The sequence below is a fragment of the Carcharodon carcharias genome, chromosome 4, assembly GCF_017639515.1.
Source record: "Carcharodon carcharias isolate sCarCar2 chromosome 4, sCarCar2.pri, whole genome shotgun sequence".
Classification (NCBI taxonomy): domain Eukaryota; kingdom Metazoa; phylum Chordata; class Chondrichthyes; order Lamniformes; family Lamnidae; genus Carcharodon; species Carcharodon carcharias.
This window is the reverse complement of record NC_054470.1, coordinates 124,176,544-124,192,550: the sequence shown is the minus strand read 5'-3', so window position 1 is coordinate 124,192,550 and position 16,007 is coordinate 124,176,544. Positions and strand designations below refer to the sequence as shown.

The following is a 16,007-nucleotide window of genomic DNA, read 5'->3' as shown; positions in this document are numbered from 1 at the left end:
CCTCAGAGAGAATTTCTCCTCATGTCTGTCTTAAAAGGGAGACCTCTTATTCTTAATGTCCCCAAGTTCTAGTTTCCCCCACAAGAGAAATGGAATACAAAAGTAGGGATGTTTTACTGCAACTGTACAGGTCCTTGGTGAGGCCACATCTGGAGTACTGTGTACAATTTTAGTCTCCTTATTTGAAAAAATATATAATTGTTTTAGAAGCAGTTCAGAGAAGGTTCACTCAATTCATTTTTGGGATTGAGGGCTTCTTTTATGAAGAAAAGTTGAACAGGCATAGTTTCCCCCACAAGAAGAAACATGTTCCTGGTATCCTCCCTATCCAGTCCTCCCAAAATCTTATATAGTTAAATAAGGCTATCTCTTATTCTTCCAAACTCCAATGGATATAGGCCTAACCTGTTCAGCCTTTTTCTATTCTCGCTTCCAAAATGGACAGTTCACATATACCCACGTTATAGTCCATCTGCCAAATTTTTGCCCACTCAGTTCATCTGTCTATATCTCTTTGCAGATTCTCTATTCCTCTCGACAACTTACTTTCCTACCTTGGTGTCATCCGCAAATTTAGCTACCATACATTCCTCCCTTCATCCAAGTCGTTGATATATAAATTGTTATTAGCTGAGGCTTCGGCACTGATCCCTGTGGCACTCCACTTGTTCAAGCTTACCAATGTGAAAAAGACCCACTTATCCCTGCTTTCTGCTTCCTATTAGCTGACCAATCTTTTATCAATGCTAATGTGTTATCCATATACCGTGTGCCCTTATCTTGTGTGGTAAGGTTTGATATGGCAGCTGATCAGATGCCTTTTGCAAATCCAGGTACACCATATCAACCAGTTCCCCATTATCCACCTTGAATGTTAGTTCATTAAAACACTCTAATAGATTACTCAAACACAATTTCCCTTTCACAAAGCCACGTTGGTTCTGTCTGATCACATTGTGATTTTCTAAGCATCCTGCTATAACCTCCTTAATAATGGATTCTGCATTTTCCTTCAGATCTGGCCTATTGCTTCCTGCTTTCTGCCTCCCTCCTTTCTTGAATAAAGGTGTTACATTAGCTATTTTCCAATCCGTTGGGACCCTTACAAATTCTAAGGAATTTTGGAAGATTATAACTAGTGTATCTATTTTCTGCACCGTCACTCCTTTTAAAATACTGGGATGCAGGCCATCCAGCCCTGGGACTTGTCAGCCTTTAGTTCTAATAGTTCTCCTAGCACCTTTTCCCTGGTGATGGCAATTTTTTTCAGTTCATCACCTCTTGATTTTCAATCATCATTGGGAAGTTTTCTAAGTCTTCTACCATGGAGACAGGCACAAAATACTGTACAACTCCTCCACCATTTCTTTGTTTTCCATGATCAATTCCCTAGCCTCTCTCTCTTTAGAGGACCAACCCTAGCTTTGGTTGCTCTTTTCATTTTCAAATACTCGTAGAAACTCTTACTGTTTTTTATATACATGTTGGCTTTCTCTCATACTCTGCTTTCTGCCTCTCTGTTATCTTTTTAATCATTCTTTGCTGGTTCTTAAAGTCTGTCCAATCCTCTGACCTACCACCAATCTTTGCAGTATTTCTTTCACTTTAATACTATCCTTGACTTCCTTATTTAGCCACGGATGATGCATCCTTCTCAAAGAGCCATATTTTTGCCCTGGGATAAATCTTTGTTGAGAGTTATTATAGATGTCCTTAAAAGCCTGTCACTGCAACTCTACTGTCCTACCTTTTAACCTAGTTTCCCAGTTGACCTTAGCCAGCTCTGCCTTCACACCCTCATAGTTACATTTGAAACACTGGTCATGAATCCACGCTTCTCACTTTCAAACTGAACATGAAATTCTATCAGGCTGTGATCCTTTACCATTAGGTTATTGGTTAATCCATTGCTCATTACCAGGTGTAGGATAACCTGCTCCCTGTTGGTTCTAGAACGCTCTCGGAAATTGTCCCAAAAACACTCCATGAACTCATTTTGCAGGCTACCTTTACCAATCTGATTCTCCCAGTCTACATGTAGATTAAAGTCACCCATAATTATTGCAGGATCTTTCGTACATGCCTTATTTATTAGTTTCTTTATGCGCTTTCCTGTCATGTAACTCCTGCTAAAGGGGCCTACAAACTACTCCCACGTGACCTTTTACCTTCACTATTTCCTGTCTCTATCCAAACTGATTCTACATCCTAATCTTTCCAGCTGATTGTTTCTCAATGCTGAACTAATGTCATCCTTCATTAACGACCCTGCCACCTTTTCCTAACTTCTTGTCATTCCGATGTGTCAATCATCCTGACCTTTTAAAGTATCAGAATGTGTACATCAGCATACATAATGAGGCTTGGCCAAGAGCCCGGTGGTACCTTACTCTTATTGAAGCAGCTGCGCACCAGAGAAAACATTGTTTGATTGACAGCTCAAGCTCTCTGATCTCTGCTGTCAATTTCACACTGTTTATTTACACAATGTTAAGTGCATTCAAGGGTTTGTGGTTTTTGTTATTGTTACTTTTAAGGGTCTGGATGATTGACTCTTTTATTGGATTGTGGTAAAATGACTTTTTTTCAACAAAGGAGAAAGTTATGAATGACCTTTTTTTGACACATCCTACTGACACTTTTGAGTTTCTTGACACACTATATATTTTATAGAACCCATGGGAATGGAAGTGTCATGGCTCGTTATAGGGGACAAGAAGAGCCATGGGGGTGGGTGGAAGGGCAGAGCTTGGCACAAGATGCATGAGGAGAATCTTTTGAACTTATATTTTAAAAAGTTCCCCTCATGCATACTAGGGTCCACGACTCCTCTGAGGGCTGTGAACCACGACTCTTTAAAAACCTGGCCTGACTCCATGAAAATTGCGAAGGAGTCGAATGTGCCTATCTCCGCAATGGAGCCAGTCAGGTCAGGAATGCTGGTTGCGGGCTTTTGACAGGAACTAGCATGCACTCTTTGAAGGCACTCCTGAAAATTTGACAGCCCCGGATTGGGGTCGGGAATTCTGGAACTGGGACCTTCTCGCCAGCCAGCCATTTTTAAAGGGCTCCCAAGTCATCCTGACACAGTGAAAATCCAGGCTCATAATTTGATATTCTAAATGTGTACATCTCAGTGTCATGAACATCTCTAAATTTCTTACTGGCCATTTGTTAAATTAATATAAGGAATTAAATATAAAGCTCAAACAATACAAATATTCACAAAACTGTTATCAGATGCAGTAATTTGCAAGCAACCACGTGCTTTATAACGAAAAGTTGCTAAGCTTAAAATATGTCAGGTGGCTAAGACCTTATTCTATATTTTTATATATATTACCCTGGCTAACGTATAAAATTATTATTTTTTAAACTGGACAAAGGCTTTAAACTGACTGAAGCCATGACTGGCAATGACTCACACAAAAGGAATTTCTGGCCTTCGGAAGCAACCTCGGTGTTGCTAGAGAGGCCCTACTTCCCCTGTGACTGTAGAGATCAAATCCCAAGGAGTCGTACAAATATCTTTTGTATTTCTAAGGTCAGTCTCTGGCCATCTGTGAGGACAAAGGACCCTGAACCCCCATTTTGAAATTATTAATGGATGAAATATTAACTCACTCAAGAATCCAGACAAGGGATATATGCTATTTGTCCAATCAACGTGGAGAGTGGGAGTCATGTCACATGACACCCTCCCTAAGCTGCTAGAACCTGCAATATTGCCTTCTGGTGCTGAAAAATGCAGACTGCCATTTTCAACCTAGCAGGCAGCAGCAGTTAAAGGGCTCTGTCCAGGTTTTGAATACCTGGCTCCCCAGCTTTTTTTACTGGAACTTTTGAATGTCTGTACCAGCGCCTACAAGACTGATTCATCCCTGCGGGCTCATCTTGTCATGGAATTCATCTCTACTGGAAAAGTGGATTATCCAGCATCCATCTTGAGCCTGCTGACTCTGTGACAGATTACACCATTGAACTTTGATTCTAGATTCTGGAGTCATGTGAAACAATAGTTCTTATAATCTCTTTGACTTTGCTCTATACCTCTTTCTTTCCCTTATCCCTTTTTTATTGTATGAATGTACCAGAACTTGGTAGTGATGCCCCCTCCTGTTTTTTGAGTGTGTGTAAAGTAAGCTAACCCTTTTAGTTTACCCTATCTTGAGTTTGCTGTGGGGTTATTAATAGAAATAGGATCACACCAAAACTGAAGGGTTGGGAAAAACAGCTTACAAAGTGGGAAATCAAAAATCAAAAACACTTTTCTGTTTACAGATGTGTGATGAGAGAAGAATTTGGGGCTGTTTAACTTAAACCCCCTCCTGTCTGTAATATATAACTGACTTATTGAAGAAACCAATGATATTAAAATTTAAATTTGTGATGATTTACAAAACTGGATGCATATTTTTTACACAATTTAAATATATTTTTTGTAGAAACCTGATATATTAACTGATGGGTTTCATGTCTTATAGTGCTTCTTAAAATGTATGCCTTTAGTTACCAACTTGTTTCAAAAATTCAGCCAAACTCAATGTAATTTTATTATTGCATTTGATGCTTGGGGAATATATTTGGCTCTGGAATGTAATTTATATTCTGAGGAAAATACAATTAAGAGTATGAGAAGCTACATAGTACTGAGTTGGCAAAATAGCTCTGAAACCCATTAAAATATAAAACAATTTTGTCTTCAAAGTCAACTGTTCATAATTGCTGTAGGCTACTAAAACTCACACTTCCAGCTACCCCCAACTCTCGAGGAAAAAGCACAAAGTGCACTTGAAAGGGTGATTTGAAGGGACATTGAAGAAAAAAGACATTCATGTAATTAAAACTAGTGCAAATCACAATTATTGCATTACCATGTAGAATTACATTGAAATTTCAACATGGAAAATCATTATTTAGCCTAACAGTTCAGCCCAAATGTTGATACTTATCCTCCACACTAGCAGCAGCCCTAACGTCATGTGTTCACCCTGTTTCCAAACTCCTTTATCCTCCTTTCAATGACCTGCCTAACCAACCCAGTATTAAATATATGGTCCCTGCTTCAATCTCCAATTCTGGTTATGCCTTCCATGGCATCATAATCCTCTCTTTTGGAATAAAAAGGTTTTTTGAATATTGCTGAAAAAGAGAGATATGTTGCCAAAGCTTTCCGTCTTGCACTCATCAGGATAAACACAAGAATGTCAGATTTCAAATGATCACAACAATATATACTATAGGAGAAGAGGGTGCCAATGGGTTGGCAACTTCACTCTGATTGGCCGATACTTTGCCATGGAGAAAGCAACAGGGAACAATGGGCTCCCCGAGCTCTCGGATAATTCAAAAATGGTGTAAGGCTTGAACATATTACTTTTGTTTGCAGAGAATGGGTCCCTGTGCATGTATGTCATTTCTATTAAGTATAAATGAACTGCATTATGAGCTTGACTGATTATCTTAAATTGGTTCTTAGTGTAGCTATTAGCACACTCAGGATTATTCAGCAAGTGCAGTCCACCACAAAAATCACATCTAACAGTAGACACATTTCTCCCATTCTCTGCCTAAATCTCTTGCATTTTGTCTTGTATCTCTCCTAATTCTAGGCCCCTGAATCTTTGAAAACAATTTGATTTTCTCTACCTTGTCAGAATTTTAAACAGCTTTGTCAAATCATCCAACAATCTCCTCTATTCTTATAAAAAGAGCCCGAATGTTTTCAAGTTTTAAAAAAAATCATATTTGTATTTCCTGGGACCAATTAGTAGTAAATCGGCATTGTTCTCTATCTACTGCTTTAACATAATATTCCAACTGTGGTCTCTCAATTATTTTATGGCTTCTATGTTTCTTTTATATATTTTGGAATATTTACTGGCCTTGACCACGTGAAGGCCAGGATTTCCAAATCGCCGAGGGGATAATGACATGGGTTGACGTTGGGAGGAAACCCCGACGTCATCCTGGGCCATTTAAGTTTTTAGGAAGGCGGGCAGACAGCGAAATCAGCTGCCGCCCACTGACCTGTCAATGGCCAATTGAGGCCATTGACAGGCTAGGTAAGATAACTAAAGATCTGCCCGTCCAACCTTAAGGCTGGTGGGCAGGCCAGAAGCCCCAGCGGGCTCCAGATTATTCACGAAACTTCATCCACTGGCGGGATGAAGTTTCATGTCCGTTTTTAAAAAATGTAACAAATTTTAAGTGTATATTATTAACATGTCCCATCTCGTGTGACATTGTCACATGAGGGGGACATGTTAATCATTTTAATATTTTTCTATTTTTAAACTTTATTTACCAGTCACTAAACTCCCTGAGACAGGACTTTGCCTCAGGGAACATTGTGCTCTTTTGCGTGCATGTGCAAAAGGGCGCACTTTGACAGAAGGGGAATCCCTCCGCCTCCTGCACAGGAAGCGCGAAATGCATAGCACTTCCTGTTGGGCAGGCTGCTGGGTGGGCCTTAATTGGTCCACTCACTCAAAATGGCGGCGGACTCCATTTCGGCAGCAGGGGTCAGCTGTCCGCCCGCCGCCAAGCCAGTGGGGCCCGCACGCCATCCGAGGGCAAAATTCTACCCAATATTTTTATTGTTTTGTGAATCTGAAAATTAAACTCCTCTGCTCTTCCATATCACCCACCCTTCCATTCAAAATATAATGTTTCCTTTCTTTTAACATCAAAATGTACTACCTCATTTACTGACATTTAATTCCATTAATGTCAATTTTTGTTCATTCATAATTTATTAATTTTCCTTTGCCTTCAAGTTATTTACTGTGCCTCTTATTAGTCATGTGTGTAAACTTGGATGACACTCCCTCCCTTCCTATGTCCAACTCAATGATGTAAATAGTAAACAGAAGCAGTCCCAGAATAGAACCCTGTAGGATACTGCTACCCAATTGGTTCCACTCTGTGCTTAACTCCTACACTTTGTTTCTTCCCTTTGAACCAATTGCAATCCACTTTGCTACCCTCTTCTTCATTTTGAAATTGTTAATCTTACCAAATATCCCATTGTGTTTTACCTTGTCAAAGTTCACATAAACCAGATCTACCAAACTTCTTGGTCCACCATATCTGACACTTGCTCAAAGAACATTTATCAGGCTTGTCAGGCATGATCTTCCTTTTTGAAATTCATGTCATCTGCTTCTATTCAGCTAGACCTTTGTTAATTTCATCTTCAATTAAATATTCCAAAATTTTCCCCACCACAGCTAACGTAACTCTGCAATTACCTGGATTTTCTGTTTCCCTTTTCAAAAATAAGTGTTACATTGGCCACTTGTCCTCTGGCACATACTCAGTTGACTGTGGGGCTAAATTTTACGGTTGCTGCGGGCTTTTTTTTTATTAAGGAGGCACATAAAATATGTCGGGTGGCTAGCCCAGTGCCTTCTCGCCCACCCCTGACACGGTCCCCATAATACTGGCCTTAAATGGCCACTTAAGGTGGCCGAGAGTGGGAAGGCTGTTTTTCACCCAAGCTGATGAAATGGTGGGAAGGAAAGGGAGGTACATTCTTTGGGGGAAATGCCCTGTGCTTATCGGGGAAACCCACGCCTAAGATCGTACCGCCCCCCTTTGTGACTCCCTGTCTGGACTCCAAAACTCTCGCCCCCATCTCCTCGTCCTCCTCCCTCTGGTGCCCGATCTCTCTCAACCGAAAAAGGGCAACTTAGCTGTCTCCAGTGTCCATGACACTTCTTCCTTGGGCCGTCTTTCAGTCCCAGCAGAGCCCATTATTCTCCTCATGGCATTGTTGGGACTGCAAAAGCTGCCAGCCAATCAGATTGTTGGCAGTTCTCAAGGGCAGAACTTGCTTCTCCTGAGGGGCTAAAGGCTAACCCTCAGCCTATTAAGGCCACCTGTAATGTATTATTGCTGTGGAGTGGTCTTTTTTAAAGTAAGTCATTTTGCGACCAGTGGGGTGGTCCCATCTTGCATTTAAATTAAATCAATATGTAAACATTGGTTCTTGCATCATGAATCTAAACATTCAATATAAAGTATACTTTAGCCATAAGTACAATTCTAACAACTTCAGGGAAATACAGAGGAGGTCATTTTAAAAAAAACTTTCTGGCACTCATATTGTGACACTATTATTTCATTAACAAAATTACCAAAGTAGCAAGAAGAGATGTATTATTGCAACATCAATCCTAGTCTGCTAAAATATACTTTGAAATAAAAGCGGGGAAAACCCTACTTCTGTTTTTGCTGCCTTCTCTCATTTTTCCTATTCACTCTTGTATTCTAATTGTCTTTTATCTCTAGCCAGTGTAATTCAAATTATTTATTCCAACCTTTTTATCTATCCAAAAACGTGATTAAAACATTTTCCCAACTTTTGAGACTCCCATATCCCTCCTTGGAAGTGTGAGCAATTTTTACAACTCTGAAGGGCAGTCAATTTCTGACTTAATTGCTTATTATTTCAAGTTCAATTCAGCTTCTTTGAAAGTAAAATACTTACATATTTTCTGAAGACAATGAATGGCAGTAGGTTTAATGAAAAGTACATTTGGACATGGACAATAAAATTGCTGTTATTTTCAAATACAAAGGCTCTCAAGTAAAACAGAAAATTAAATGTATTGATGTATTATATGCATAATTAATGGTTATATTTTTAGTTTGAGAAGTTTAACAGTTGCCAACTATTTATTAGTAGTTGGTCATCAATAGTGACTGGTATCAACACATAACAGGGTGGACTTTGCAATAGTATCCTGAATCGTATCAATAATGAGTGGCTTAAATTATTGTTTGATTTGAAAATAAAGTGCAAATTTTAGGGTATATATTGACCCGTAACTTCTTTGCTTTGGGCCAGTGTGCCTGGGAAGGTGGTAAGGGGAACCCCAAAGATGCACTGAGGAACCCCCTCACCAACCCCCCACCCCGGCCCCCCCACACCCTGCAAGTTCCCAGGTGAGGGTTGCACAGCAATTGCCCAGTAAGTTCAAACTTCCCTCGGGAAATTTTCAATGCACTGGGAACCATCTGATAACATGATTTAAACCGCAAACTTGGGATGGTTCCAACTGTCATACAGCAATAGTTACCCAGAAAATCTTAGAAGAATTAAGACCATTTCTAGTTTTTGGGTAACTATACGACTGACACCCCCACCCCCACTGGACTCTCCCCATTGCCCCACTAACCGCCGACAACACCCGACCCCTCAAGGGACTACCCCATCCTTCCTTGGCCCAGCCCGACACTCCACCCCTCCCCACTTGGCCCAGCCCGACCTGACACCCACCAGCTGGTCTGAAACCACCCTGACCCCCTCCCCTGTGTTCAACCCAACCATACCACCCCCACACCCCACCAATCCGTACTCTTTATACTTACCTTCTTTCTGGCTTGTCAATGTGGTTGGACCTTTAAACATACCTGGTTTATGGTAGCTAGTGCAGTAAAAAAGGAGGTGTGGTTTACTTATCTTTGACTCTCTTGGACTTGACAATCGGCCACAGCAACCTGCCGTGCTGGAGTGACCTCACCTGGCCTGAGTTGCAAGGTCAGGTGAGATAGGAGCAGCAGGATTTCAAGCTAAGAAAATAGGAGCAGAATGGTAATCCGACTCAGTTGCCACTTCACCGGAAGTTACGGGCAAATATTAGCTTGAAATTTTTAGTTTGTTAAACTTCTTACCTGTAAACTGCAGAGGTGACTCCTGTGGCATTTATGTTTGGTATTGCACACTTAAAGCCATTTCTGCAACCCAACGGATAGTAGTTCACCATTTAAAAATGTTTAATTGCAGTGAATACATGGCATGGGCTTTTATGTATGTGATAGTCCCAGCTTGGTATTGTGATTACTATGGCGACAGGGCGATCTTTTTACCTGAAGTGATAAACTTGAGTGTGGTTAGCGCCAAGAACACAGTATAAATCATACCTAATGGAACATGCTAAATGCCCTTTTTGTTCATGCCATACATTAAAAATGAATCTGGCAAAGTTGTGTAAAAGATTTAATCATATGCTACATCCTTTTCATAGTTTGCAGTCTGGTTTCAATGCTGTTGTGATATCACAATTGCTAATTAGGTTTGCAGAATGTAGATTTATACTTGTAGCATTTTTACAAGTAGATTTTCAATAGAAAAATTGTTCCACAAAATGTCACATTTCTGAAATGTGAAAATATTTCATATTTGTTATGCCACATATAAAATTACATTGTGCCAGGAAAATATTTTTCTCTATGTTATTGGAATTTATTGTAAAATAATGGTATCTGTGCCTGTGTGTGTACGTGTGTGTATGTGACTTAATTGGATTAAAGGCAGCTGGCCTGAAGGCTTTCATGTTTTAGAAGAGAAGCCAGGGTTGAAATGTTAAGTTGGTAAACAAAGAAGTAAATAAACAGACTAGATTGTTTTCAAAAGAGGGAGTGAAATGTGTCACCTGGCTAGGTGAAGTTTAGAAACAGTGTATTTGTTTTTCCCAAAGATTACTGGTAAAACTTAATGCTATGAGAGATTTTTATTATCAGAAAGATGAAGTCCAAAGACATAGTGAAACAAGGGAATTTGCGTTCAAAGGGGAAAGTATGTGTAAAAGAGCGAAGGCTGTGTGTAAGGGTGGGCATTTTTAAGATCTAACAAGTGTGAAAAACCTTCAGCATCTATGCCTCAAGCTGCTGTTATCAAAGAACTGAAGTTGAGAAAACCCACTTTGAAGAAGGGTCATACGAACTCGAAACGTCAACTCTGTTTTTTTCTCCATAGATGCTGTCAGACCTGCTGAATTTTTCCAGCATTTTCTGTTTTTCTTTCAGATTTCTAGCATGCATAGTATTTTGCTTTTATCTCACTTTGAATTTGACTGGTTCAGGGTATCATGTTTCTTTGCCTGGGTCTTTTAAAAATGTGTCTTACTGTTGCCTTAATGAAAGTGTAACTGGCTGAAGGATTTTCCCCTCAGCAATTTGGGGGCGGGGCCCGCTCACCGAGGAGAAAATGATATGGGATGACGTCGGGAGGAACCCCTGACGTCATCCCGGTCCATTTGAATCCTCAGGAAGGCGGGCAGACAGCAAATTCAGCTGTCCGCCCGCTGATCTGTCAATGGCCAATTAAGGATATTGACAGGCTAATTAACCTTGTTAAAGACCCTGCCTGTCCAAGCTTAAGGCTGGTGGGCAGGCCAGGAGCCCCAGTGGGCTCCAGATTATTCATGAAACTTCCAAATCGTCGAGGGGAAAATGACACGGGATGACGTTGGGTGGAAACCCCGACGTCATCCTGGACCATTTAAGTTTTTAGGAAGGCTGGCAGACAGCGAAATCAGCTGTCCACCCGCTGACCTGTCAATGGCCAATTGAGGCCATTGACAGGCTAGTTAAGATAATTAAATACCTGCCTGTCCAACCTTAAGGCTGGCGGGCAGGCCAGGAGCCCCAGCGGGCCCCAGATTACTCATGAAACTTCATCCACTGGCGGGATGAAGTTTCATGTCCGTTTTTTAAAAATGTAAAACTTTGTGTTTCTTATTAACATGTCCCATCTCGTGTATTATCATCACATGAGGGGGACATGTTAATAATTTTAATATTTCTCTGTTTTTTTACTCTTCTTACCTGTCAGTAAACTCCCTGAGACAGGGCTTTGCCTCAGGGAGCAGTGTGCTCTTTGACAGTTGGGGATTCCCAAGTAGGGGATTTACAAGTTATCATAGTAGCAATTTGTAGATCTATGTATGTGTTTAAAAATCATTTCTCTTATTAATAAATGTTTAATCTAGTTTTGTAAAATCCTATAAGACTTGGTGGTTTTATTACTACTGAATTCAGGGCACTCATCTCGAAATTTTTACAAATTGCAAAACAAATTGTGGCAGTTGTTTCAAGTTTCCCTTTGGGATTTGAACAACTCAGCATTTATCATCGCCTGTGCCATAACAATTGCAACATAATGTTTCCTGAAATGCCCTCCAATTAACTTGTGATAAAATTTGAATTTTACACCATGACATTTAATGCCTTTCTACACTGGGTAGTAAACATGTGCTTGAAGTAAAAGTATGCAGATTGTTAATGCACTTTTTTGTTAACTTTGGCGTAGGACAAGAAATGGGTTCTCAATCATGAAGATGTAACACTTGGAGAATTACTGGGCAAAGTAAGTAAGAAAAGGCTCTAAATTTTTTTTAGTTAACTAGTAAATGTTTGCAGTGGTGTATGTATATCATATCACTAGGTAACAATTTTCCATTTATTCTTTCAACTGTGCAGTTTCTTAGTGCTTTGGTCTTGTTCTGATTAATAAAATTTAGTTTTAAATTTTTAAATGTCTATTTTAGCTTGTTGAAAACTGTACCCAAACCAAAGTGGCGGATAAGCAGTCAGGCAACTTGCTTCCAGTCCACTGCTTGTGCTGCTCTGTAGTAGGCCACCTGGAAATACACATGAGCAATGCTGGCGTGACTTCAGCATTCCCCAAAGTTTCTCTTCTATGCCTGTGCAAAAACTGATTAGAATCTCTTTAATTGTGGAACTATCAAGAATTGGCAGAGCTGAAAATTGCAAATCAAGATACTACCTGCCATACAGTATGGTGCAGTGTATTCTCACAGCAATCAGAGTATTTGTTATCATAGTGTTGAAAAAAAAGTTGCAAATTTCACCTTTTTTTGAAACAAAATGCTTTTAAAAAAGATATTAATCAGAGAAAGGTTAGCATCATGAAAGTAAAAAATTTGCACAATGGAAATAAATAGAATGGGCTTCTTGTTTAAAAATGGAAAATACTGCAAAAATACCTGTTAACATTTCAGGATTTCAGACCTTTGTTTATTATGTTATCACAGCTGCTACAGAGCTAACCATGGCTCTTAAGAGGTTAAAATCACAGGATGCAGGGCTGACAAATGTAAATTAGGTTTCAGACCAGCATCCTGGAGACCAAGATAAGTTGGCATTCCAGTGATCATTTACACTCCATGCTTTTTCCAAAGCTCTATTCATTTAAATGCAACAATGATCATTGGCAACTTTGTCCTTTGTTCTTTGAGACAGTTTGGCTAAAATCTGAAAGTGAAGAGGACATTTTAAAGTTAGTGGCAGGGAAGTGGACAGATCACTAAGCACTGTAAGGAGCACAAGAGGTACAGAAGAGTGGAGTTAAGAAATTAGTTTTAAGTCAAACAAGATGATCTCGTGAGGCAGTGTGGGATAGTGTGTTTATTATTTTTATATGATTACACAAATTAGTGGAAATAAATAAAACTGATGGAACGATTCTGTATTTCCACCCTACTATAAACCAAAGCGACTTAACTTTTTGCGCCAAGGCACATCTCATTAAGTATTTGTTAAGTATGAGATTCAAGGAATGTACGTGCGCAAGACAAAGATATTTGGTTACAAAGGGTTTGGCTGTACACTGCAAAGTCACATTAACATACAGATAAATGAAGAACAGTGTGAATCAGCAGCAGTGCTCCACTGGCATCTCAGCAATACTGTGGCCTGCACTCACTCCTCCCTCATTTGTTCCTAAATTACTTCCCCCAGAAGACTGAGAAGTTGCATTAGGACAGAAAGGGAGTTTTGACACACAGTTTCTGAATTGGCCATTCATTTGCCTCTCACAGAATTTATCGGGGAGGCGTGAGAATAATTCTGGCAGAATTTTGTGTTTGTGCTTTTGGGACCTGCTAGCCTTTTCTTATTTTAGATATATCATATAACTTATTAAACTATATGTAACAGTTTGTGTTGTCTCCTTTCTGATTTTTCATTCCTTTCATATGATGAAACCCCATTCCTAGTAGATATTTCTCCTTATTGATATACCAATATATTGAGTCAGCAAAGAAATTCCGAATGCTCTGTAATAAGATTTAGTGCTGGCAATAATCCTGAGAGAGACTTTGCCTTGTTCTTGTGGAAGAGTGCCATGGCGAGACATTGCCAGGTTCCTGTGGGAGAGAGTGAGGCTGAGATATTGGCATATTCCAGGGGAAGAGCACCATGAGCAAGACATTGCCATGTTTCTGTGAGAGAGTGCCATGGCCAAAACATTGACATGTTTCTGTGGGAGCTTGCCTAAATTCTTTGGTTTGCAGTCAGTTGTTCTCCTTCAGGGCAATCCTGTTTCAGCCATTTTCTGTGCATCAGATATTTGGAAATGGTTCAGCCCATCATAATTTGGCTGCTACTTTGGCTTAGTTGGTAGCAGTGTTCCCTTTGACACAGTGGTTGTAAGGTCACTTCCTGATTAATCCTGTGGTAAATTTTGCAATTAAAATAAAAAATAAGGAAGGAAAAGAAGAATTTCCTAGTTTATCCAGAAGGTCTTCAAGAGATATCCTGCGCTCGTTGTCAAAAAATAATTATACCTGAAGGTGAGGACAGTGCTGATGATTGTCTAAGTATCATGCCAGATTATGCTTTGTGTAGTTGTGTATATTACTTGTATCTGCTGATAATTTTCCTATTCGTGGTGTAGGGGCCATATAAGAAGTGGGTATGCTATTCATCAAAAGGGATCTGGGAGCATCCTCGCCCAGAAAATTAGTAAGAATGACTTAACATCAAAGCAGCATTTGACCGAATGTGGCATCAAACCCTGGGAAAACTAAAGTCAGTGGGAATCAGAGGGGGAAAGCTCTTGACTGGTTGGAGTCATACCTAGCACAAAGGAAGATGGTTACGGTTCTTGGCGTCAATCGTCTCAGTTCCAGGACATCGCTGCAGGAGTTCCTCAGGGTAGTGTCCTCAGCCCAACTGTCTTAGCTGCTTCTTCAATGACCTTCCCTCCATCATAAGGTCAGAAGTGGGGATGTTCGTCGTTGATTGCACAATGTTCAGTACCATTTGCAATTCCTTAGATACTGAAGCAGTCTGTGTCCGTCTGCAGCAAGACCAGAAGAACATTCAAGCTTGGGATGATAAGTAGCAAACAAGTGTCAGGCAATGACCATCTCCAGTAAGAGAGAATCATATCATCTCCCCATGACATTCAATGGCATGACCAACGCTGAATCCATCGTTATCAACATTCTGTGCATTACCATTGACCAAAAAATTAACTGGACCAGTCACATAAATACTGTGGCTACAAGAGCAGGGCAGGGGCTAAGAATTCTGTGGCAATTAAATCACCTCCTGACTCTCAAAACCTTTCCAGCATCTACATGGCACAAATCAGAAATGTGATGCAGTACTGCCCACTTGTCTGGATTAGTGCAGCTCCAATAGCAGGATAAAGCAGCCACTTCATTAGCACCCCATCTACAATCTTAAACATTCACTCCCTCCATCACTGAGTCAGAGTGGTAGCAGTGTGTACCATCTACAGGATGCACTGCAGTAACTCACCAAGGCTCCTTCTACAGCACCTTCCAAAACCGGGACCTCGACCACCTAGAAGCACAAGCGCAGCAGATGCATGGGAACACCATCACGTTCGTTAGAGTATACTGTAAAGGATGTATTAGCAGATCATTTGGAAATGCATAATATAATCAAGCAGAGTCAGCATGGCTTCATGAAGAGGAAATTATGCCTGACAAATTCATTAGAACTCTGAGGAAGTAACAGGCAGGATAGATAAAGAGGAAACAGTAGATGTAATATATTAGGATTTCCAAAAGCTGTTTGATAAGCTATCACACATAAGGCTATTTAAGATAAAAGCCCATGGTGTTGGGGGTAGTATATTAAAATGGATTTAGGATTGTCTAACTAATAGAAGATAGGGGTTTGGGATAAGGAGGGTATTTTCAGGATGGCAACCTGTAACAAGTGGAGTGCCACAGGGGTCAGTGCTGGGGCCACAATTATTTACAATATATATTAATCACGTGAATGTACTATCACCAAGTTTGCGGATGACACAAAAATAGGTGGGAAGGCAAGTGATGAGGATGACACAAGGAGTCTACATATGATATGGACAGGTTAAATGAGTGGGCGAAAACCTGGTTGATGGAATATAATGTGGGAAAATGTGAGGTTATGTACTT

The 16,007-nt window shown here is 40.2% G+C and overlaps 1 protein-coding gene across 1 annotated transcript in view; it reads left to right on the top strand.

The window, feature by feature from the left end:
• fer (fer (fps/fes related) tyrosine kinase) overlaps nt 1–16,007 on the top strand; it is a 416,238-nt gene that overhangs the window by 254,891 nt on the left and 145,340 nt on the right. Inside the window, exon 13 of the mRNA XM_041185738.1 lies at nt 12,101–12,157. Coding sequence (XP_041041672.1) covers nt 12,101–12,157 — 57 coding nt within the window. The remainder of the gene's footprint in view (nt 1–12,100; nt 12,158–16,007) is intronic.